Below are 21,763 nucleotides of genomic sequence, written 5' to 3'. Positions count from 1 at the left end.
CTGCTATACCAGATGGAGGATTTGCCTTGTTCCCCAAAATAGGAATCCTCTAAATCTTACAGGAATGAATCTTTATACTGGGGGCTCTCAGAACTCCTCTGGGCGCCCTCATCATCAGCTCCCTCATAATGAAGGAAAAACACTTCACTGTGTGTATTTCCAAGTGTCCTTGGTAGCTGGAAGACAAAGACTATAGGCAGGTCCCATAGCCTCTTCTTGAGAATCAGCATTCGTGGGTAACTGCATTGGCCAGCAATCGAAATAAATGATAAGTGGTCTAATGTGTATTCTTTTCTCCTCCCACCCCGGGAAACCTACCTTATTAAACATTTCCTTATCTGGCTTTGATTGTTTTCAGGGTTCATCAATGTCCCTCTCGAGGTCCAACAGTCGTGAACACCTGGGAAGTGGAAGCGAATCTGATAACTGGAGAGACCGAAATGGAATAGGACCCGCAAGTCATAGTGAATTTGCAGCTTCTATTGGCAGCCCCAAGCGTAAACAGAACAAATCAAGTGAGCTTTGACTTTTCGTCATACTTTTAGATGTCATCAGCTTGGAATTTGTTTAGCTGGTTTAGGGTAATGTTCGAGTATCAACTCTGGACTCTAGGCCTTCAAGTGTTTTGGATTACTCACAGGCCACCTCTTCTGAGAAGCCTTCCCTGTTTTTTTCCAGTGAAGCAGGGCACATCGTTCTCTGCTTTCACTGCATTTTGTATATGCTTTCATTTTAGCATTTGTCGTACTGAAGTACAATTACTTACTTACATAACTGTCTTTTCCTGTAGAATTTGAGCTCCACACGTCAGGGACTACATTCATGCAATAAACACTTATTTAAGTGCCCATGTGCCGAGCATTCTTTTAGGCTGTGCCTTCTTTCTTTTTTCTTAATTGAAATACAGTTGGTGTACAATATCATGTTAGTTTCAGGTGTACTGCCTAGTGATTTTACATTTGCAGGCATTATGAAATGATCGCCACGATAAGTCTAGTAACTGTTTGTTTCTGTACAGGTATTACAGTATTACTGACCATATTCCTTACACTGTGTGTGTCACTCCTGTAGCTTATTTATTTTATAACTAAGGAGGTTTGCACCTCTTAATCCCCTTCATCTCACTCCCACCCCCACTTCCCCTCTGGCAACCACCCTTTGTTCTCTGTATCTGTGAGTCTGTTTTCACTTTGTTTTGTTTTTGTCTTTGGATTCCACATACGAGTGAGATCATACAGCATTTGCCTTTCTCTTTCTGACTTACTTCACTTACCAAAATACCCTCTAGATCCCTCCAAGTTGTCGCACATGGCAAGATTTCATTTTCTTTTATGACTAATATTCCATTGTGTGTGTGTGTGTGTGTGTATATATATATATATATATATATATATACACACACACACACACACACACACCACCTTTTCTTTATCCGTTCATCTGTTGATGGACACTTAGGTTGCATTCATATCTTGACTGTTGCAAATAATGCTGCAGTGGACATAGGGTGCATATATCCTTTTGAATTAGTGTTTTGTTTTCTTTGGGTAACTAGAAGTGAAATTGCTGGATATGGCAATTCTATTTTTAATTTTTTGAGGAATCTCCATACTGTTTCCCATAGCGTCTTCATCAATTTACAATCCCACTAACAGGAGGCTGTGCCTTCTTTCTTAACTTATTATTTCTTCTCAGATGTCTAACAGTGTCTGACACCTAGCAGGTGCTTGGTAAGTGTTTGTGGAATGAATATACGAATGAGTCATGCACACACAAACATCAGAATGATGTGGAAAAGGCAGGGATGTAAAGGAGTTGAGCAGAATGTGATCAAATTAGTATCTTAGACAATAGAGGTCTGCCCAGTCACCTTTGGCTACCAAAGGTGAACAGCAAGATTTTTCAAGATGACAAGATGTAGCTAACTGAAAGTATCAGGAAAAAAAACGTTTAAAGCATAGGCTTTGAACAAATATGATTAAGAAGCAGCACGAGTCCAGTGGCTGTGTCTGTAACAGCACCCACATGTCTGTATAAATAGGTAAACAGACAAGAACTGACACAGTAATCACAAGATATTCCCCTAATGCCTTATTTCAGGGTTTTTGATGAATCTGGACTCCTGAAACACATACCCTGGAGTATTTGAAGAATACTTGGAGAAAGGCAATCTAAATGAGCCTAGTAAACAGTAACAGCCAGTTGTTACCATCAATCAAGTGGGCCATGTTGTCAAGAGTCTCAGATTTGAAAAGACCAGTCATGGGGTCGGCCAAGTCTAAATAAGAAAGCATGGTCAACTCTTTCATTCCCAGGCGTACTGTCAGTAGTATCCTGGAGTCTTCCTGTTAGTCCTGGGCTAGGTCCTCTACTGCTGACAGGACAATGGAGCTGAGAGGCAGGCTGGTGCCAGGTGCACATCTCGGGGTGGAAATGATCTCCGTTTTATATTCCAGCATCAATTAGCTTTGCGCCTCTCTTCTTCTATCTTTATCCCGTTTCCCTGCACTGAATCCTGGATGATTAAAATTGACTGTGTGACTTAGCTGCATTGAAATTCAGGATTAGGGTTAAGATAGGGGATTCATTAATTAAAAAAGATTGATTAAAAAAGCACTGTTCCTTGGCCTTTGTCCGATGTTTTAAGAGCCTAGGGAGTTAAAAGAGAATATGGAGACTATAAGTAGTTAAGATGAGAAGAAATGTAAAAAAAAAGTTGTGTACCATAATAAATATTTATCACTAAGAATATTTTAAAATATTTTTTCACTTTTTGCTGATCTCTTTGCTTAACTCAACGTATATAAATTATCATCATTTAAACAAGTAATCAATGTAAAGATATTTTACCCTGTCTTTGTTTTTGTACTGTCTTTAAATACGGTGTGTGGCATTTCACACTTAGAGTGCATTTTTAATCCACACTAGCACATTTTAGGTGCTCAATAACCACATGTTGCCAATGGCTAGTGTACTAAACAACAAAGCTTTAGAAAAGTTTTCTTGACACCCATGTCAAGGTCACCCATGTCAAGGTCACCAATGTCTAGGTTTTCTCTGGGTATCCCTGTTTCACCAGTTGTTCCACTGTAATTCCTCAGTAACTCCCTCTTTTTTTTTTTTTTGCCTCGAAGAAAGTAAATTTAGCATTCGGACAGTAAATTATGGGGTCAGCCTGACAGTAACCTCCGTGTTGTCAAGTCCAGTGGTCACTCCAGTGTGCTCATCATACTCTGCTCTGTGTCACCCTCAAACCGGTACCTCACTGGTCATTCCTCCTCAATCTTTTTTGGTGACTCTGGGGCCTTACTTTCAATTGGTGGAGTGTTCCAGGGCTCAGCGCATCAGGGCTTGGTCCTGGGTCCTTTTCCCTACACATTCTTCCTACAAGAGATAAAATACCTGTTTTTAAAAGAAAGAGAAACCTTATCAAGAAATCCCTTCCGGGCTTCCCTGGTGGTGCAGTGGTTGAGAGTCCGCCTGCCGATGCTGGGGACGTGGGTTCGTGCCCCAGTCCGGGAGGATCCCACATGCCACAGAGCAACTAAGCCCGTGAGCCATGGCCACTGAGCCTGCGTGTCGCAACGGGAGAGGTCGCGACAGTGAGAGGCCCGCGTACCGCAAAAAAAAAGAAAAAAAAAGATATTCCTTCCAGTTGAAACATATGTAGGATTTCTCAATTGGGAGATGAAAACAACCGGAGAAAGTGATTAGTGGCACCCAGTGCAATGCAGAACAAAATTCTTAGATTTGCTGAATGCACTGATCCCAGAGGAGACTAGATGGATCTGATACCTAGGTGAGTGTCCTCTGCCCGCATCAATCTGGGAATCCCCCTGAAGCTGCACCTTTAGTATAAGAGAACAGAATTTCCACATGGATGAGTCAGTTGTTGGTCAGGGTGGTAGGAATGGCTGCATAACTCTGCTAGATTCTCCAAAGCAGCTCCTGAAGAGTGTTTGAAAATTTGGTCAAGTACTTGGTGTGGCTCACTAGTCTGTCACCCAGCTTTGCATGTCCTTGGGTCTGAGAACCAAAGACAACATGGAGAAATCTTTGCCCACCAGATCAGTAGCAGAGCCAAGGCAAAGCTCGGCATGGCTGTCTTAGAATTTCCCCCAGGAGATGGATTTGTTTTTGTTGTGAGTTAAATCCAGGAACTCCAGCATCATTCTTTTCATTCATATGTTACTCTTAATTTTGGAAACTCTCTATTTCATGAACTCACTGCCCAATTATGTTTGAGGGAAATGAGATTTATATGTGATAATATCATAGTATTTATTTGACCACAGAAAAGCACAAGTGTGGATACAGAGGGCCAGCCTGCATCTAACAGGAGCCTGTAACTTTCCTTACCTTTATTGTGTCCTAGGGGTCCTGCTTCCACTTCCTCGTTTAATTAACATCAAATCAGTTGTGAAGAGCCAATGTTCCTGAATGCTCAGGGAGAATATGCTTAATGATTATTAACTACGGAGGCCCTGTTGCCGAATTGCTCCCTCCCAAGTGTAACCTTTTAAATGGGGAGAGCCTCCCTGAAAGCCATAACCAGCATTTCCTTAATGAAAAGCCAGTGTTTCAGTAAAGGACTGCTGCGTTTCTGCAGTTACTGGTCTGTTCAGCCCAAAACACTGAATCTGAACTATTTGAGTGATTAAAACTTTTAATTAAACCATGCTCTCCCTGGGCATTTACACTTCAGGCCTGTCTTTCCTCTGCCTTTCAGCGGAGCACTATCTCAGCAGTAGCAATTACATGGACTGCATTTCCTCGCTGACAGGAAGCAATGGCTGTAACCTGAACAGCTCTTTCAAAGGCTCTGACCTCCCTGAGCTCTTCAGCAAACTGGGCCTGGGCAAATACACAGACGTCTTCCAGCAACAAGAGGTCGGTGGTTATTTATTTATCTTCCCAGGCATCTTTGTTTTGGTTGTGTGTGTGATGACTTCTAGAATGAAGTCACTCATTTATCTATGACTGTGTTTTCGCTGAGCATTTATTCGAGTCTCATAGCTTATTTTTGCTTCCAAGGAAATTGTCGCCATCTTATTTCTTATTTAGTGCAACTGGTAAACACAGGATCGCAGAAATGTAGGAAGCTGTGTTTGCAAAAACACCTTCATCAGTTTTAGCTAAAAGACCTAATGAGTGTCTTGATTTATAGGAACTTTTGATTCACAAATTCCCTAAGGTCAGCAATAACTCTATATTTAATCAGATTTTACTCTTTCATCTGTTCTTATTTTTATTTGTGGCACTCAAAAGTAAATAACAGCGTCTGAGATAAATAACTATGGTTGTTTGTGACACCATCCTAATCATGTTACTGAAGTTCTCACAGAAGATAATGCACTTTTCATACATGTTAACTTATTCATTAATTTACTGTTTGGGTTTTGCCTGAACTGAGGCAGAACTAAGATGTCTTCTGAAACATCCCTACCGTGGATTTTGGCCAGACTGATCAGCCGTGGCCGTGATGCACTGGCATAAAGAAGAGAGCCCCTAAGTGTGGTTCTTTCTAATTGTGTTGTCATATTACCAGGGCACAGCTAACTCAAGGCAACAGAAAGTTAGAATAGTTCTCTAAATGTATCTGCTTTTCAAGTCCTGACATGGTCCAAGTTTCATGCTAGTTGGGCTTCATTTCATGTAGTAATTCCCTGGCATGCATCAATCAGTAAATAATCTAAGATTTTTATTATAAGGCACTTTATATCATAAATCTAATGTATTGCCCATAACTTAAGTTTAATTGCTGAACTTATTTGTTCTTTAACACCAAGAAAAATGTTGTCATGTGTATTTTGGACTTTAGGACAATGATTTTGTTTTCTTTTCCCTAAACCTAAATTAGTGTTCATGTAACCAAGGATTTTCTAAGTTGAATAACACGTTCATCATCAGTGCATTAAAGAACTGCATTTACTTATTTAGTCTTCCTGGTTAGATGCAGGTGGCTGATTGAGAAGCTCAGGGCTGAGGTATTTTAACTTGCTCTTGCACAGAAGGTTTTAGAAGTAAGTGACTAGATGTTATTCAGTGATATTCTGGGTTTGCTTTAAATCTCTATTTCCTATTTGAAGAAGCATAGAAATTTATTATGGGTACTTCTTATCTAGTTACTTCAAAAAGGAAGACGACGTGATAATATAAAGTCAGACTGGCTTCATCTAATATTAACTGGAGCAGGGGTCAGTGAACTGCAGCCTGCAGACCTGCTGCCTAATTTTGTAAATAAAGTTTCCTTGGAACACAGCCACACTAACTCAATTGCCTCATATTGCCTGTGGCTGCTTTCAAGCTAAACCAGCAGAGTTGAGTAGTTGCAACAGAGACAGGATGCCCACTAACCCTAAAATAGTTATTCTCTGGCCCTTTAAAAAGAGTTTGAGGATCCCTGAAATAGTCTCCACTGGACAGAATTTCTAAAAAACATAGCTCTAGATTTGTGATAAATGGTAAATGAAAAGGTTTTTCAAGATCTGGATGTAACCTTCAAAATCAAAACAGAAAATTTCAAATTAATTTCTATATAATTTGAATAAAAAGTGTATTTTACTGTTTTCAGGTTTGTTGAAATTTGGTACTATTCCCTTTATGTAGGATATTTTCTCATATACAGATATGACTTAACAAGAGTCCCCCATTAAGTAACCTTGTGAGACTTAATATATTGTAACCAGGATGAAATTTATTTAGCAACTTTCACAGATGATATGTCTGTATTCATTATTACTAACTGTAGCTGCCAACTATCTTACCCCTTTGGTGGGCACATTGCATTATATCTAAGATCATATTTGAGGCCCAAAACAACCCTGTGAGGTATATAGGATTGTCAGCTCTCAGTGCCCACAACTAGTAATGGCAGAGTCAGAACCTGAACCCAAGTCTCTCTGGCTTCAGAGCCCATTGCCTTTCTGTTCCTCACACAGTCTTCACAAGGAACGGTGGGATTCTTGGGCTACTTCCCCTCACACATTGTTGCCGGGAAGTACATTTATACTGTTGCTAGAAATACTTCATGTATGCCACTTTCAGAGATAGTCTGCTGGGTTAAGCAAAGTGAGTCATGGGTCTGAGGTAGACTGTGAATTCTGCTATCATTTTTATGTAGAACACAATGGAAGATACCCTTTATGGTATTATTCAGTCTCTTTTTATGGAGATATACTGAACCAAGTCAGAATCTAAAACTAAGAATTATTTTCTCTCTTCTGGACAAGTATGTATTCTTCCTTTCATCAGATCACAAAACTGTGCAATTTCTGTTTCCCTTTTTGCCCTGGCTGCCAGGATGCTAAGACCTTAGGATGCCTAAGTTTATATCTCCATGGCAGTAAATCACTGGCTTAGATTAAGTCTTCTGCTAGAATCATCACTTTCATTTTACCACCTTTATTACTTAACTCTTGTCCCTTAGGTTTGTATTGTCCTCACCATTCTTTTTTGAAAGTAGGCAGAGCGTAATTAATAAATAAAATAAGCGTAGCAATGAGTAGAATTTATGCTGAAGAAGAAAGATACTTAATATATTGATTATAGATGACTTGTTCACCCACAGATCGATCTTCAGACGTTCCTCACTCTCACAGATCAGGATCTGAAGGAGCTGGGAATTACAACTTTCGGTGCCAGGAGGAAAATGCTGCTTGCAATCTCAGGTGAATAGAAATGTTCTTGTTCATATTTTAAAGTCTGAAGAACCTCTGTCGTTGGGCTCCAGCCAGTGGGGCTGGTTCTGCCCATCAACCCCTTGCTTACTACCTGGCAGCTTTGGGGTTGTGGTTTCAGAGTGTTTCCCACTAACAGTGTGACAAATGCCAAGAATACGCCCACTGCTTTGTCAAGGCATTGCCTGAAAACCTGCCTTGAAAGCGTCTTTCCTTAAAACAGATCTCTTCGGAAAGATCTAACCAAAACTGCCCTTTGCAGAACGTGGGGATGAGGGAGCAGTTTAATTCTCCATTGTGCGGTTGTATTAAGCAATGATCATTGCGTTCATTAATAATTATTCTGGACTGGCTGTCACGCTTTAAATGCATGTGTTCCTGCATAGCAGCTGAGATCATTGCACCAGAGAAAAAGAGAATTGGTATTTCTTGTCTTAATGCTTTTTAACTTTACCCCAAGTTTTTTTTTTTTTTTTTTGGCGGTACGCGGGCCTCTCACCGTTGTGGCCTCTCCCGTTGCGGAGCACAGGCTCCGGACGCGCAGGCTCAGCGGCCATGGCTCACGGGCCCAGCCGCTCCGCGGCATGTGGGATCTTCCCGGACCGGGGCACGAACCCGTGTCCCCTGCATCGGCAGGCGGCCTCTCAACCACTGCGCCACCAGGGAAGCCCTACCCCAAGTTTTAATAGAATTTGTGAGTCACAGAAGAGGGTAGTATCGTAAAAGTAGTCACAGAATGAAGGAAAGTCTGAAGGTCTGTCTCCCAGACCACCGCCTTTGTGCATCTTTTGCATGTTCTAAGAAAATGCTCTATACGTATTTACTAGGTACCTCCCACGTGGAAGGAATGGGCAGGTGATGAGTTGGCAAATACATAACAATGTACCCCAAAAAGGTGTTTAGAGAAATATGAGGAAGGAATCTGGGGGGCAGAAAAATGAGGTTCCTTTTTGAAGTCTTTCTGATCAAGTTCATGAATGCCAGTTTTATATGTGTGCCAGTCTCTCAGAAAGACAGAGCCAAACGTCAGGTGTGGTGAGAAAATGACGTTGCTTTTCAAAACACTGAATTTGTAGGCTATGCTTTTATGTGGCCAGCAGTGGCATCCAACCGGTGAAAGCCCTTTCTAAACAGCATTCGCTAATTGAACCATCAAACTAAAAGCCTCGGTGGTTTTCCGTTTTCTTTCAGCAGCAGATTGCGCTTGCATTATTTTATAGCAGCTGATCAGCGCCGCCCACCTCCCCACAGGAAATCGTATATATCTGAAGCAGATATAAGCCTTGAAATAGTAGCCTTGAAACAGGTGCAGAAATTCAGCCATTGAGCAGCCCGTTAGGCTTCTGTATGGATAGAGTCCTGCACACATCAGTTTGAGAAGTCTTCCTCCACCCTATATACCCAAGCGGCTGCATTGATGGTGCTCCACAGGGCAGCCACTGCTTCCTGTTCACTCATCAGATCAGCTTGGTTATAGTGGAAAGAACGCTATATTCACATAAGGAGATCTGAGATTTGCCTCTCCAAGTCATGTACCCTTGGGTGAGTTTGCAAACCTCTTTTGGTTGTGGTTTCTTAACTGTGAAGGTGGATTGGAGTAGATGATTGTGTAAGGTCACCTTCCATTTCTAAAATCTGTCCTTCCATGTGGTACATCATCAGGCACAGTGAAAATAACCTACAGTTTTAATGATATGTATTATTATTGTTCTTGCTTTTTTTTTTTTTTTACTATCTGTGGCAATAGGATAGTTTTCAACTTCTTTACCCTAAAGCTCAGTCTCAGAGGGTTACTTCTGGATCCAAATTAACTTTATATATTTTTACATTATCTTATTAATTTGAAAATGGAATTTTATTAACTCAATCACCATGTCTATACTGTTAAAATATGTCTATGGGGCCGCACACTTATACCACAGAAGTGTATGTTTCAGAACTCCATAATCTTTCACTAGAGATTTGTGGAATATCCGTGACAGTACAATGAAAATTAAGTCTTTTCTTTGTGTACCAACCCAATTCCAAACTCTCTAAAGCTTCCAGCAACAAGCAGATATCTCTAAATATTTTCATAGATTCCAAGTGGATCTTCAGTACTTTTACTCTGGGATACATTGGTGATATATTCTAGGTGGGTTTTGGAGAGTAGAGTGCAAAAACGGGAGGGGTTTTGAGTCCTCATTTAAAAGAATGTTTTCTCTAATCATCATCTTCAATGTGTTCTTTTGAGGTTATATCCTATTTCTATAGACTGCCTCTCTCAGTGAGGTTCACAGGTCCTCTTGCTTTTAAAGGGAATTAGAGACTTTGAATAAGATGCCTTATGAATGCTCTGTACAGTGGGAAGTATTTGATTATTTAAGGATGATTTTGCCTTACTTTGTTGAAGTGCATTTGTTTGAACTTGGTAAATCATTTTCTCTGCAAGGAATAAGTTTTTATTGAGAAACCCTTCATCAAAAAGCTTCTTTTTCCAGTTCAATTCCTCTGATAACAAAGACATTCAAAGTCTCAGAATACTTCATTTCCAGGTAGAGGCAGGATATCAGGTCAGCCTTGACTTAGGTTTGTCTTGTGGTTACATAGTTTGGTTAGATACAGAGTTTGCTCAAACTACTTTTTAAAATTTTGTAGATTTTTAACTTAAAATCGGAGTTGTTCTTTCAGTATAAGGTTTTGGTTTGTTTTTAATCTTGGGCCAGAAGACATTTATTTTAATGTTATAGGAGGAAATGAGATTTATCTCTGATAGGAATGAATCAGAGAAAAAATTTCATCTTTTTTTCAAATCCACGATTTTTTGAAAATTCATGGATTTCTGAGTATTTTAGTGATTGGTTAACTAAACCTACAGGGACTCAGTGAAAGGAAGTTTAGCATCCTGTTGACAGGCTTTCCGCCACAGCCTCAGGTAGATCTAACATTTCCTGACCTATTCTTTTAGTTTGTGACTCTGTTCAGATCCGCAACAAGATCCTGAGAGCTGCCAGGATTGTGTGAACCTTGGAATTTCAAAGAAAAAGGTTGGTATTTTCTCAAACTATCCCTTAGGCTTACTGAAAAAAATCAGAAGAGGGAGTTTGCTTTCTAATTTAAAAAACAACAAGAACTAAAGTCTCTTCAGTAGGACTTGATCCTTGATAATCTTAAAGACTTATCTCTGTGCTTCACACTTGGAATATCTCTATATATGTACTCTTAGAAATTACATCTTTAGGGAGTGGCTGAATTTCTTCATGATCATTTGTCCTCTCAAAAATCTAGCTCATGTGACTTTTCAGAATGAAGTTTTCAATGTATGTCAAAAATTTTTGTCTTCAGTGGCCCCACTGTTTTCATGTGCTCATGGAGAACGGTGTTTGACTTACTCCTTTCTTCTCCTTCTCTGTAGTGTGGGAATGTCCTCCTGATTCATGGGTTATTTCCCCATGAGAAAATGGAGGCCAAAGAAATTCTCCTCATTTGAAGGTGATAAAACTTTCCCAGGCTGTGTTTAAGGGGATTCATTTATTCTCAACTCTCCTATAAATTTGCCTTTAAATATATTCAATTCTGTCTTGATCTCTGAATTTTATGTGTTTGTTTTTTAAACAAGATACATGTGATAGGAATGTCATTGCTACTGCGTTTCTTCAGGAACTTGAAACAATAGCCATCTATACGCATGCCTGCATGTGTCTTTTGCTTGTAATATCTTCCTTGCTTCTTCAGAGTTTCTAAGCTTTATCTATTTAAAAAGTAAGTTTGATATCCATATAAAATATTAAGGAAAGCTCTGTTATCTACATACCTGAAACTACCAATTTCTCAAATTTGTATTCCTGATACCTCGGTTGATCTCCGCCCAATGGATGGACCACTGAAGCCCATAGCATAGACCTTTGCATCAGGCAGGCAGGGTTTCAACTCTGTCACTTAACAGGCATGTGGGCAAGTTACTTCGTCTATTTTTAAAACTCAGGTTCCTTATCTACTTAACAGGCATGTGGGCAAGTTACTTCGTCTATTTTTAAAACTCAGGTTCCTTATCTATAAAATGGAGGATGGTAATATTATCTACCCCTTAAGGAGGACTTAAATAGGACACAACGAATGTAAAGTGCTTGTCGTATAATAGGCTCTAATAAATTACTGTTGGTTCTCTTCTCCCCTAAGACTTAAATGTGAACAGAAAAGAGGTGTCTTCACTCATGCGTCACCCTATAGGGCAGACAGTTACATTTTGGAAAGCAGTGGGGTAAAATGTTAAGGGTATTGATCCTGCTTCTAGCACTTGGGAGACAGGAGTACATCTGGCCATATGGCTGTCCCTGGCCACCTACGACCCACTGCAACCTGCCTGAGCCTCTGTTCTCATCCTCAGCATTACTGTAGCAGGCCATAGCTTGCTGTGTAATCTCAGAGCTCAGAATGGGGCTGTGTGTGTATGGTTGAAAAAGTCCTGAGTTCCATGCAGATAATTAAAGGTGCTGAATCACTTGCTTCACTACCCTCCCAGAGAAAAAGACAACAGCTTTGAACACATCAACTATATATTCTGTCTACTTGAGATTGAATAAGTTTGAAGATATAGTTGACCCTTGAACCACACAGGAGTTAACCCCCATGTAACTTATAGTCACCCTTTGTATCCACAGTTCCTCTGCATCTGCAGATTCCACCAACTGTGTAATACTGTAGTATTTACTATTGAAAAATATCCATGTATAAGTAGACCCACTCAGTTCAAATCCGCGCTATTCGAAGGTCAACTATATTTGCATTTGGTGGCTATCAGAAACGCTGCTTTCTAGAGTCTGACAATTCTGTTTACTTGTATGAGTTCGTTAGTAATAATCACATCAGTTGACTTGAGAATTTGAGAATGTGTGTATGGAGGGGAGGATGGGGTATTGCATAGTCATAAACAAGGTAGGCTGCTTCCATCTTTCACCTTTCTGGTTAATAATTTTTACTTGGGAAAAGACATAAACTAAACAACCAGTACTCTGGTTTGTTTAAAATGAAAATCGAGGATCTTTGTTTTTCCCTGAAAATTTGGATTCACATATTGGTTGTTTTCAATTGTATTAATTTCCTTAACTGTTGCTATGTTTACTAAGTTGATTTTTTATTCAAAGAAACCTCCTGCTGATGCGATATGCTTCTGCATATAACCCTTTCTGACTCAAGGAGCGTAGTCATCATGAGTCAGTGGAGCCACGGGGCTGTGGATTTTTTTTTTTATCATCTTTCTTGGAGTATAATTGCTTTACAATGTTGTGTTAGTTTCTGCTTTATAACAAAGTGAATCACCTATACATATACGTATATCCCCGTATCTCTTCCCTCTTGCGTCTCCCTCGTACCCGGGGCTGTGGATTAACAGGTCAGTGTGCTTTTCCAGTATTCTGGTGTTTAGAAGTGGGATCCTCTTTTCATGTCGACTTAAATAATTTAATGATCACTGTGTTTGACATGGATGAGTTTAATGAGCTATAATAATTTTCTGTATCACTGGTAATACATCCTCTCATATGCCTTTCACCAGCTTTGATGGTGCCTCTCCCTTTGCCTCTGAAATGACATTTGGGATCGGTGAAACTATTTTGTATATTTGGACTTGAGAGTGTTCTGAGGATATAGTCCCCAGATACTTTACGAACTGCAGTAAAAATGATTCGCTGTCCTTGGTTCTCTCAGCTACAAATGGCTACCTTTCATATCAGACTTTCTAGCATTTCAAAAATGTCTTGACGGTCAACTTAAAGGTTTTCCTTTTGCTACCTACTTGACTTTCCCCCCAGAACCTACCACATCACCATTTTCTGAGCTGAGCTCTACTGCCACGTGCTGATTCTCTCTCTCTCTCTCTCTCTCTCTCTCTCTCTGTAGAACTAAATAAAAACCGAAGAAAGCTCTTTGAACCGCCAAATACACGCACCTCTTTCCTGGAAGGCGGAGCAAGTGGGAGGCTACCCCGTCAGTATCACTCAGACATTGCTAGTGTCAGTGGCCGCTGGTAGCAGTACCGTCCAGGCACACGCCCGCCAACTCTGTCAAGTCGGACGCAGGAGATCTGTGAACAGCCTTCACTGCACACCGTCCTCAGCACTCGGGTGTCTGGTATCAGGACCAAAGCATCTTATTCGCACCTGAACTTTCTGCCGAAGAGAGAGATGATGATGTTCTTATGTCATCATACAGAATGCCACATGAGGATTACTTTTTTTTTTCCTAACGGCAATTGGACAGAATTTGCAATATGAGGGTAGGGCTTTATTTCCTGTTTTTATTTACCTATATAATAACATATGCACTGATTTTTTTACTTAACATGAAGGCTGAGTTGACATCTGGGATGCCAGAAAACACAGAAGTTATTTTGTTTGTTTGCTTATTTTGTTTGGGTATTTGGGGATTTTTTAAAAAAAATAATCAAAGTGGGATTTTCTGGTACTGCTTTAAAATAATTATTGAGGTCTTTCAGCACTTTACACTTTCTTACTTCTTGTCCTGTGGAAATTATCTCTCTTTCTCTCGTTTTTGTCACCTGATGTATTGGTACAAATCAGACTGCGTTAAATTTTTATTTGACATGGTGGTACTGGATTATTAGTTTCTGTGCAGAATAGTCTGTGACTTTGGGAAATGTAAGTGACTCCACTTGGTTATGGACCAGTTCTGTTCATGTATGTCAGCATCCTAGAAACACTTAGCAATGAACCTAGTTCACTGTAACAGGTGCGAGCAAAGAAACACCAAATGGACTTTGCAATATTAACCCTTTGCAGTCATCATATTTAGCTGCTGCCTTTATTGCTAAAATGTTTTTAATGGTTGTCTGAAGGCAAAGGGCTATTTTTAGTATACTGCCACTAAAGGACACTTATTTATATCAAACTTTTATTTTTAGATATTATAAGCATACCGTACATAACTGATTAAGTTGCTATCTACTAGAGATTTATGGTAGAGAATGGACGGCATTCAATAACTGGAGCCCTAGATTGTCACTTTATTTAAAAAAGATAAATAATCATCTGACAAGACAGCACTGTTGCCATGAGGAGGAGAAATACATCACTGTCCTTATGTACACATTAGCTGTGCTCCATGTGGTCACAGGACTTGCCTAAAACCATATCTGTCTGCTTGAAGTAGACTTGGGTTTGTTGAGAATGGAAAGGCTTTATTTAAGTCTCCAGGGTGACAGTTTACAAAGACAGCAGAGTTCTGAAGGAGGAAAAATAAAAGACTATTTTGTAAGTGGCTAAACTCGTCGTTACAATCTTGATACTGTGAAAGTCCATGAAATCAGGCAACATTGTTTCCTAGGTCTTTTCAGACATCTTATTATGGATTTATGAAGGGTTTTCAATCCATGAAGACAATCACTAAGTGCCTCTCTTTCTTCAAAGCAATATTATTTCCAAGTGTATTAATTTGTTGGAAAACTTTCCCATAGGACACGTGGTGACTTACCTGTACTGTAATGACTTATTTATGTTCAGTATTCGAGACTTTCTACATGGACATAAACCACTGTCACGTGCTCTCCACAGAAGGCATTAGATTCATACACAACAATTGGGGACTTTCATACAAATGTGGGATCAGAAATACTTGTCTGATTTTTTCCATGGTTAAGTCTTATCATTAAAGTAAGAACAAGAATCGGAGAGAAATTTTGCACACCGAAAAATTTTCACTTAAAAAAAAAAAAGAGTATTGGTTACCGTGAAGGCATAGATAATGGGCCTGTCATAAAATTATCAATTATAACAGCACTAAGGAGATGCCTGTTCCCAAACAGAACTGTATGTGCTTATGGATGTAGAACTAAATCGCTCCCTTCACAAGTACAGTGGAATGACCCTGCGTGTATGTCACATGTATGCAGGTCATCACGTGGAGCTTCCTGCCTTATATGGCTGTATGAACACAGCATGCTACACACTCAGCAATAGAGTAAGGATACCAGATCTGTTTCCTGTGCAACAACTCAGTGCTCTGAATTTTACCATTTCTTTAATAAGACCTCCTCCCCAAATAAAAAATAATCACTTGGAGTCTTTCCCCCCAGCTCTTTACCATGCATTTGCAACAGGAGGAAGATGGAATGATTTGCAGTATTGAGTTGATATAGGTTTTATGAACAGTGCTTTGATATTATGCCAAAGGGAAAACTGTCCCAATTAAACCAGATTAGGGTGGCTAAAAAAGTAAATAAAAAACACTGGAAATTACTTTTCTCACTTTCTCTTGATGCAATGAAGGGATTATGACACTACAGTATACGGTGTTGTCAGTGTTATATGATGCACAAAATATTTGGATTATTTGAATAAATGTTTTTAATCAATCTGTGCCTTAATAGTGACCGGTTATCTGTAAATATAGAACAGATACAGATTGTATTTTTGTGTGGGTTTTTGTCCTTTTAGTGATTTTTTTTAAAAAATGAGAGATGGAACTAAACATTGAAAATGGGAATTTTTTTCTAAACTAATCAAGTGTTATATGAAAAATAAATTTATATAACCCCTTTGTATTGCCCTTGCTAGATGAAATGTGTCTTTGTTTCTAGCTTTTTAAAAAATATTTTCAGCAGAATTGAAAGACATTTCTGCAGTAGAATTGTATACGCACTCCCTGCCCTGTTGTTTTGCATCGACAGTCCTCATTTTCAACCTGAAGCTAAGGCACTTCATTTTAGCCAGAGAATCCACGACCAGTAATCAATCATTGTTTCTGTGGCCACCCACACGTATATAGAGAAAGAGTAAGATTATGGAACAGGTTTTATTCTTGTTCATTCTTTTTTTTTAATAAAGACTCAAGTCTATGACTGCTTTGACGACCTCATCCATAAGCAAAGGAGCTCCTTGCTAAAGTGATGCAGGGTTTCTTGACCCAGGTTCCCATTTCAGAGGCTGACTGTGCTATCACACCACATGGTTACTGTGCCTTGCTCTGAGATTGTATCTGAACTTATTCTTACATGGAGTTGGCACTATACTATTAATCCTGAGATTTGTCTAAATCTCAAAGAAACCCTAGCCCTGTACCCATTATGCTCCCAGAGTTATCTCCACTTGAATTACCTATGCTGGTGGTTCTTAAAAATTGTTTCTAGCAAATAGTTCTTTTGATAACTGAAATATTACTTGTGAACCCAATATTATTCATCAATTCACTCATTCATTCATTATATAAATACTTAAATGAGGGCTAAGTACTAGGCCCTGTTCTAGGAACTCTAGTAAATGAAACATAAACCCTTGTTCTCCCTAAGCTTACATTCAAACTGGAGAAAGATGGAACTGATGAAGAGGGAATGAAGGATGGAATACCCTACCCTTCAACACAGGCCTCCTTGCATTTACAGCATGCCAAGGGAGCTAGCTCTTGAGTGCTGTCTAGAAAGCCCGGTTTTTGACAAAATGGTTTAAAGTACCCATCTCATAGAAACAGGCCTATGCTTTCAATGCAAAATATTATTCACAGCCTCCCTTTCTCCTTCTTCTAGGTTTCATAGATTCAATCACATTCTTGAAAGGAGTGTGTAAGCCAAAAGGGTTATACAGCTTTGTATGATGACCCATCACTTCCTAGATTTGACTCCCAGTGACTCTGCAGTATTCAGAAATGAGATTTACCTTGAAAGAACATGAGGTTGCTACCCCTGAGGATACTCCAAGAATGCAATCATAGAGAATGATGTCACCAAGATGGTGACAGGTCATTCCTGACTTCACTTCCCCTAACTAAAAGAAAAACCAGCAACTGTTCATGGATAAGACACCACTAAGGAGGGGCTTGCAACAACCAGCCCTCGGATCTTGGCAGTGTGAGTTCCTACCTGCAGTGCCCAAGTAGTAGTCCCAAGCAGCGGCTTTGCTTATCTGCAGAACCAAGACGGTAGCACAGTCTGACCAGGGAACTTAGAGGAGTGCAGGTCTGCCTGATTCAAGTGCTCAAATGAGGAGTTTTTCAGGCCCTGGAGCCTGGTCTGCCCACACCCAGGCAAGGGAGCGGAGCCATAGCCTCCCCCTCTGTGGATTGTGAGTCCCCACCCCATCTGACAGGAAGGGCTGGCAGAACGCCTGGAAGCTGCTGCATAGCCCAGTAACGCGCAAGCTGAGAGGCAGGCAGGCAGAGCTGACCTCCAGGGCAAAGCAAGTGGCCCTCTTTGGCCAGGGAACTTGGGGCGTGGATTGGCTTGAGTCACCACCACAAACAAAGAGACTCATCGTGGTCTTGGAGTTGCTTCTCCCACTGCACTGGGGAAGGGAAATGAATTCATAATTGCATTCATAGCTCCTTCAGGCTTCCTGATCGGGGAGCCTAACCAGAGCACCCTGCATAGCCGCTCCAATAGCTCTGCTTACAGTGTCACTTAAAACCCATGAGCACAATCCATGGCTTTTCCCATCTGCAGAGCAAAACTGGTGGCCTTGCCTGACCAAAATACTCATTTTACACTCTTGCCTGATTTCAGGTCCCCAAACAACAAGCTGTGCAGCCCCTGGGTCCTGTCCTGCAGTCCTGCAAGGCAAGCTAATACATAGCCCTACCTACTGCTGAGTAAAGAAGCCAGTCATGACCACTTAACAAGCATCACCAAGCAAATGTGGAGCACATCCTATAGCCTCCCTTGGGCAGGGAACCAAGCAGCAGTCTATCCAGCTATTCTCAGCTAGGGGCACATACCTCACCCTGACCTTAGAGCTCAAACAGTTGTCTTGCCCTAAAATAGACCCTTAGCAGCTCCCCACCTGCCCAAGGATGGTACCAGCAGACACGCCTGGAAACCCAACTGAGCTGACTGGTGAAAAATTTTCTCTGCCAAGGTGAACCAGCAAAGTCTGGAGGAGGAGACCACTTATTCAAATATACCAGTGTAAGAAATCAAGGACCATAAAACATCATGTAAATATGACACTATGCAAGGAAATTAATAAGGCACTAATAAAGGATCCTAAAAAAATGGAGCACTGTTAAATGTCAGGCAAAGAATTCAGCATAATCCTCTTAAAGAAGTTACTGAACTACAAGAAAACACAGGCAACTCAGTGGAATTAAGAAAGTAACACATGAACCAAATAAATTTAACAAAGAAATAGAAACGAATAACAAAAGCAAAACAACAATAAAACCAAAACCAAAACCAAACAAAACTCAAAAGGGAAATCCTAGGGCTGAAAAACAGAATAAATGAATTGATAATTCAATAGAGAGCTTCAAAAGCCCACTTGACCATGCAAAGAATCAGCAACCTGGAAGATAGGACCTTATCTAGTCACAGGAACAAAAAGAATGAGAGAGAGGCAGGATGGCAGAGTAGGAAGATTCTGAGCTCAACTCCTCCCATGGACACACCCAAACTACAACCACATATACAACAACTTTCTCTGAGAGCAACCTGAAGGCTTGCAGAACATCTCTTGTACAATTAAGGATATAAAGGAAAAACCCATCGAGACAGGTAGGAGGGGCACAGATGCCATCTAGTCAGGACCAACACCCCAATGGGTGACCCACAAGCAGAAGGGGATATCACAAACTTGGAAGTCCTCCCTAAGAAATGAGGGGTTCAAACCCCAAATAGAGCACCTTAGCCCTAGGGACCAGAACTGGGAATATGAGCCCCCTTAACTAATTTTGAAAACCAGTGGGGCTTGCGACCAGGAGAGCCAGAGGACAACAAGAAACCAAAACTTGCTCTTAAAGGTGTTACTTGCTCTGAGTCCCAGCATAGAGGCAACAGATTGAAAAGCACCTGCCACTCTAGCCAGCCTGCTAAGATAGCATGCCCCCCAGGCTGTTCTGAGCTCCAGCTCCAGTCCCTCCTACGCACCAAGGCAGTAGCCCCCGGTGCACCACAGAAGTCCTGGTCCGTGCTGGGCTCCAGTGTTCCCCACACCCATCTAGGTGGTGGCTCCCAGTGTAACCTGGGAGAAGCCCTGGCTTGCACCAGGCTCTGGCCCCAGCCGCCCCCGCCCCCTGACCCACCCACCAAGGTGGCTGCCCTGGCATGCCCTGGGAGAAGCCCTGGCGCATGACCACTTCAGCTCCAGTCCTCCTGCCAAAGCCACAAGACATGCAGTCTGCATAAGGGTGCTCCTACACAAGGACATGCTTTCAAGACTGGTAGAGTAACTGTTTCATCTAATTCATAAATACAGAAAGTCAAACAAAATGAGAAGACAGAGGATGTGTTACAAATGAAAGATCATGATAGAACTCCACAACCCCCCCTAATGAATCAGAGATAAGTGATTTACCTGATAAAGAGTTCGAATCAGTGGTCACAAAAATGCTTACTGATCTTGGGAGAAAAATGGAGAATATGGCAATAACTTCAAAAAATTAGAAAATATAGAAAAGAGCCAGTCAGAGCTGAAGAATATAATCAGTGAAATAAAAATACACTACAGGGAATCAACAGCAGATCAGATAAGACAGAAGAATGCACAGGTGATTTGGAAGAAAGAATAGTGGAAATCAGCCAATCACAATGGCAAAAAGAAAAAAGAATTTTTAAAAACGAGAATAGGAGTCCTTGGAGCCAGCCTGAAGGGCATGGGACGCTGCGCGCCAGCTTGGCCGTGCCGTCAGGGTAGGGGCGTGCATGGCCCTGGTTCCCCGGCCGGCCTGCCTGGGACTGGGGCGCGGCCCGGTGGCTCCCCACCCGCTCCTCGCTCCTCACGCAGCCCCTCATACGACCCCGGGTGTGAGGCGGCCGAGCTGAGGCTCCGGGAAATTGCAAAGTTCATCTACAGCCAGATCGACAGCATATTCTTTTTTAGGAATCAAGAATCAACACTGGGCTATCTCCTAAGATTAAACCATGAAAGCCCACTTGGAGGCTGCATGGCCATCAGCACAGTTGAACCTCAAAAATGGACTTTTTCAATCGGGGAGATCTCCTTATTCAGCTAAATCGTCAGAAGTGGTGAGAAGAAAAGATCCCTACCCGACTGAACTCCTCCAGACAAATTAAATCAGTCTAGCAAGGAATGGAGCTGTACAAGGGTGGCCAGAACACCATCTTCTGCTTGCACCATCACTGAGCCGTCCCTCTAGGACTGCCACCTACATGCCGGTTGCACCCAGTGCAAGTCATCCAGCTGCGTCAGGGAATGGGAGCTGAAGTCCTGCTCCACTCACCAAGCTGAGTTTATTGGTGCATGGCCGTGTTGCCCAGATGATGTGGCTCCTTTTTCTAATTTGCACCAATGCACCCTGTATGGGCTAGTGGCATGTCTGACCACCCCATTCCCATATCCCAGTCCTACCCGAGATTCTATTCCTTACCTTGGATGGATTCAAGATTTTCATGAACAAATTAGGTTTCTTGCAAAAGATGAAATATTTGACCCCAATTGAAATTAATTTCATAGGTAAAGTTCAAAATATTATCATAGATGTGAATTATGTATTTATATATGCATATGTAAACAGTCACATAGATATACATGTCTGTGTATCAGAAGTTAGCAAAACTTAAATTTGGTAAATGTTTAAAATAAAACTATTTTGGGTATTCAAAAATAAAAATAAAAATGAGAATAGTTTAAGGGACCTATGGGACAGCAGCAAACATACTAACAGTAGCATTACAGAGGTTCCAGAAGGAGAGAAAGAAAGGGGCAGAAGATGTATTTGATGAAATCGTGGCTGAAAACTTCCCTAACCTGGGGAAGGGAATAGATATCTAGATCCAGGAAACACAGAAATTCCCAAACAACATGAACCCAAAGAGAGCCACACCAAGGCATATCATAATTAAAATGGCAAAAGTTAAAGAGAATTTTAAAGGCAGTAAGAGAAAAATAAGGACTTACATACTTACAGCCCCATAAAGCTATCAGCTGATTTTTTAGCAGATACTTTGTGGGCCAGAAGGGAGTGGCATAATGTATTTAAAGTGCTCAAAGGAGAAAACCTACAACCAAGGGTACTCTACTCAGCAAAGTTATCATTCAGAATTAATGGAGAAATAGTTTCCCAGAAAGTAAAAACTGAGAGTTCATTGCCATTAAACCAGGCTTACAAAAATGTTAAAGGATCTTCTTTACGTGAAAAGAAAAGGT

General features: G+C 40.9%; 1 protein-coding gene and 1 long non-coding RNA gene across 2 annotated transcripts in view; one reads left to right on the top strand and one right to left on the bottom strand.

Moving 5' to 3' along the window:
- The window catches only part of BICC1 (BicC family RNA binding protein 1), a 300,909-nt gene extending 284,695 nt beyond the window's left edge, over positions 1–16,214 (top strand). The window contains exons 18-21 of the mRNA XM_060034957.1: positions 359–515; positions 4,730–4,890; positions 7,571–7,670; positions 13,557–16,214. Coding sequence (XP_059890940.1) covers positions 359–515; positions 4,730–4,890; positions 7,571–7,670; positions 13,557–13,687 — 549 coding nt within the window. The 3' untranslated portion in view covers positions 13,688–16,214. The remainder of the gene's footprint in view (positions 1–358; positions 516–4,729; positions 4,891–7,570; positions 7,671–13,556) is intronic.
- Positions 13,735–21,763, bottom strand: part of LOC132440012 (uncharacterized) — a 401,492-nt gene continuing 393,463 nt past the window's right edge. The window contains exon 4 of the long non-coding RNA XR_009522480.1: positions 13,735–13,825. This is a non-coding gene — a long non-coding RNA (uncharacterized lncRNA). The remainder of the gene's footprint in view (positions 13,826–21,763) is intronic.

Source organism: Delphinus delphis, chromosome 16, assembly GCF_949987515.2.
Source record: "Delphinus delphis chromosome 16, mDelDel1.2, whole genome shotgun sequence".
Taxonomy (NCBI): domain Eukaryota; kingdom Metazoa; phylum Chordata; class Mammalia; order Artiodactyla; family Delphinidae; genus Delphinus; species Delphinus delphis.
This window is presented reverse-complemented; position numbering and strand designations above follow the sequence as displayed.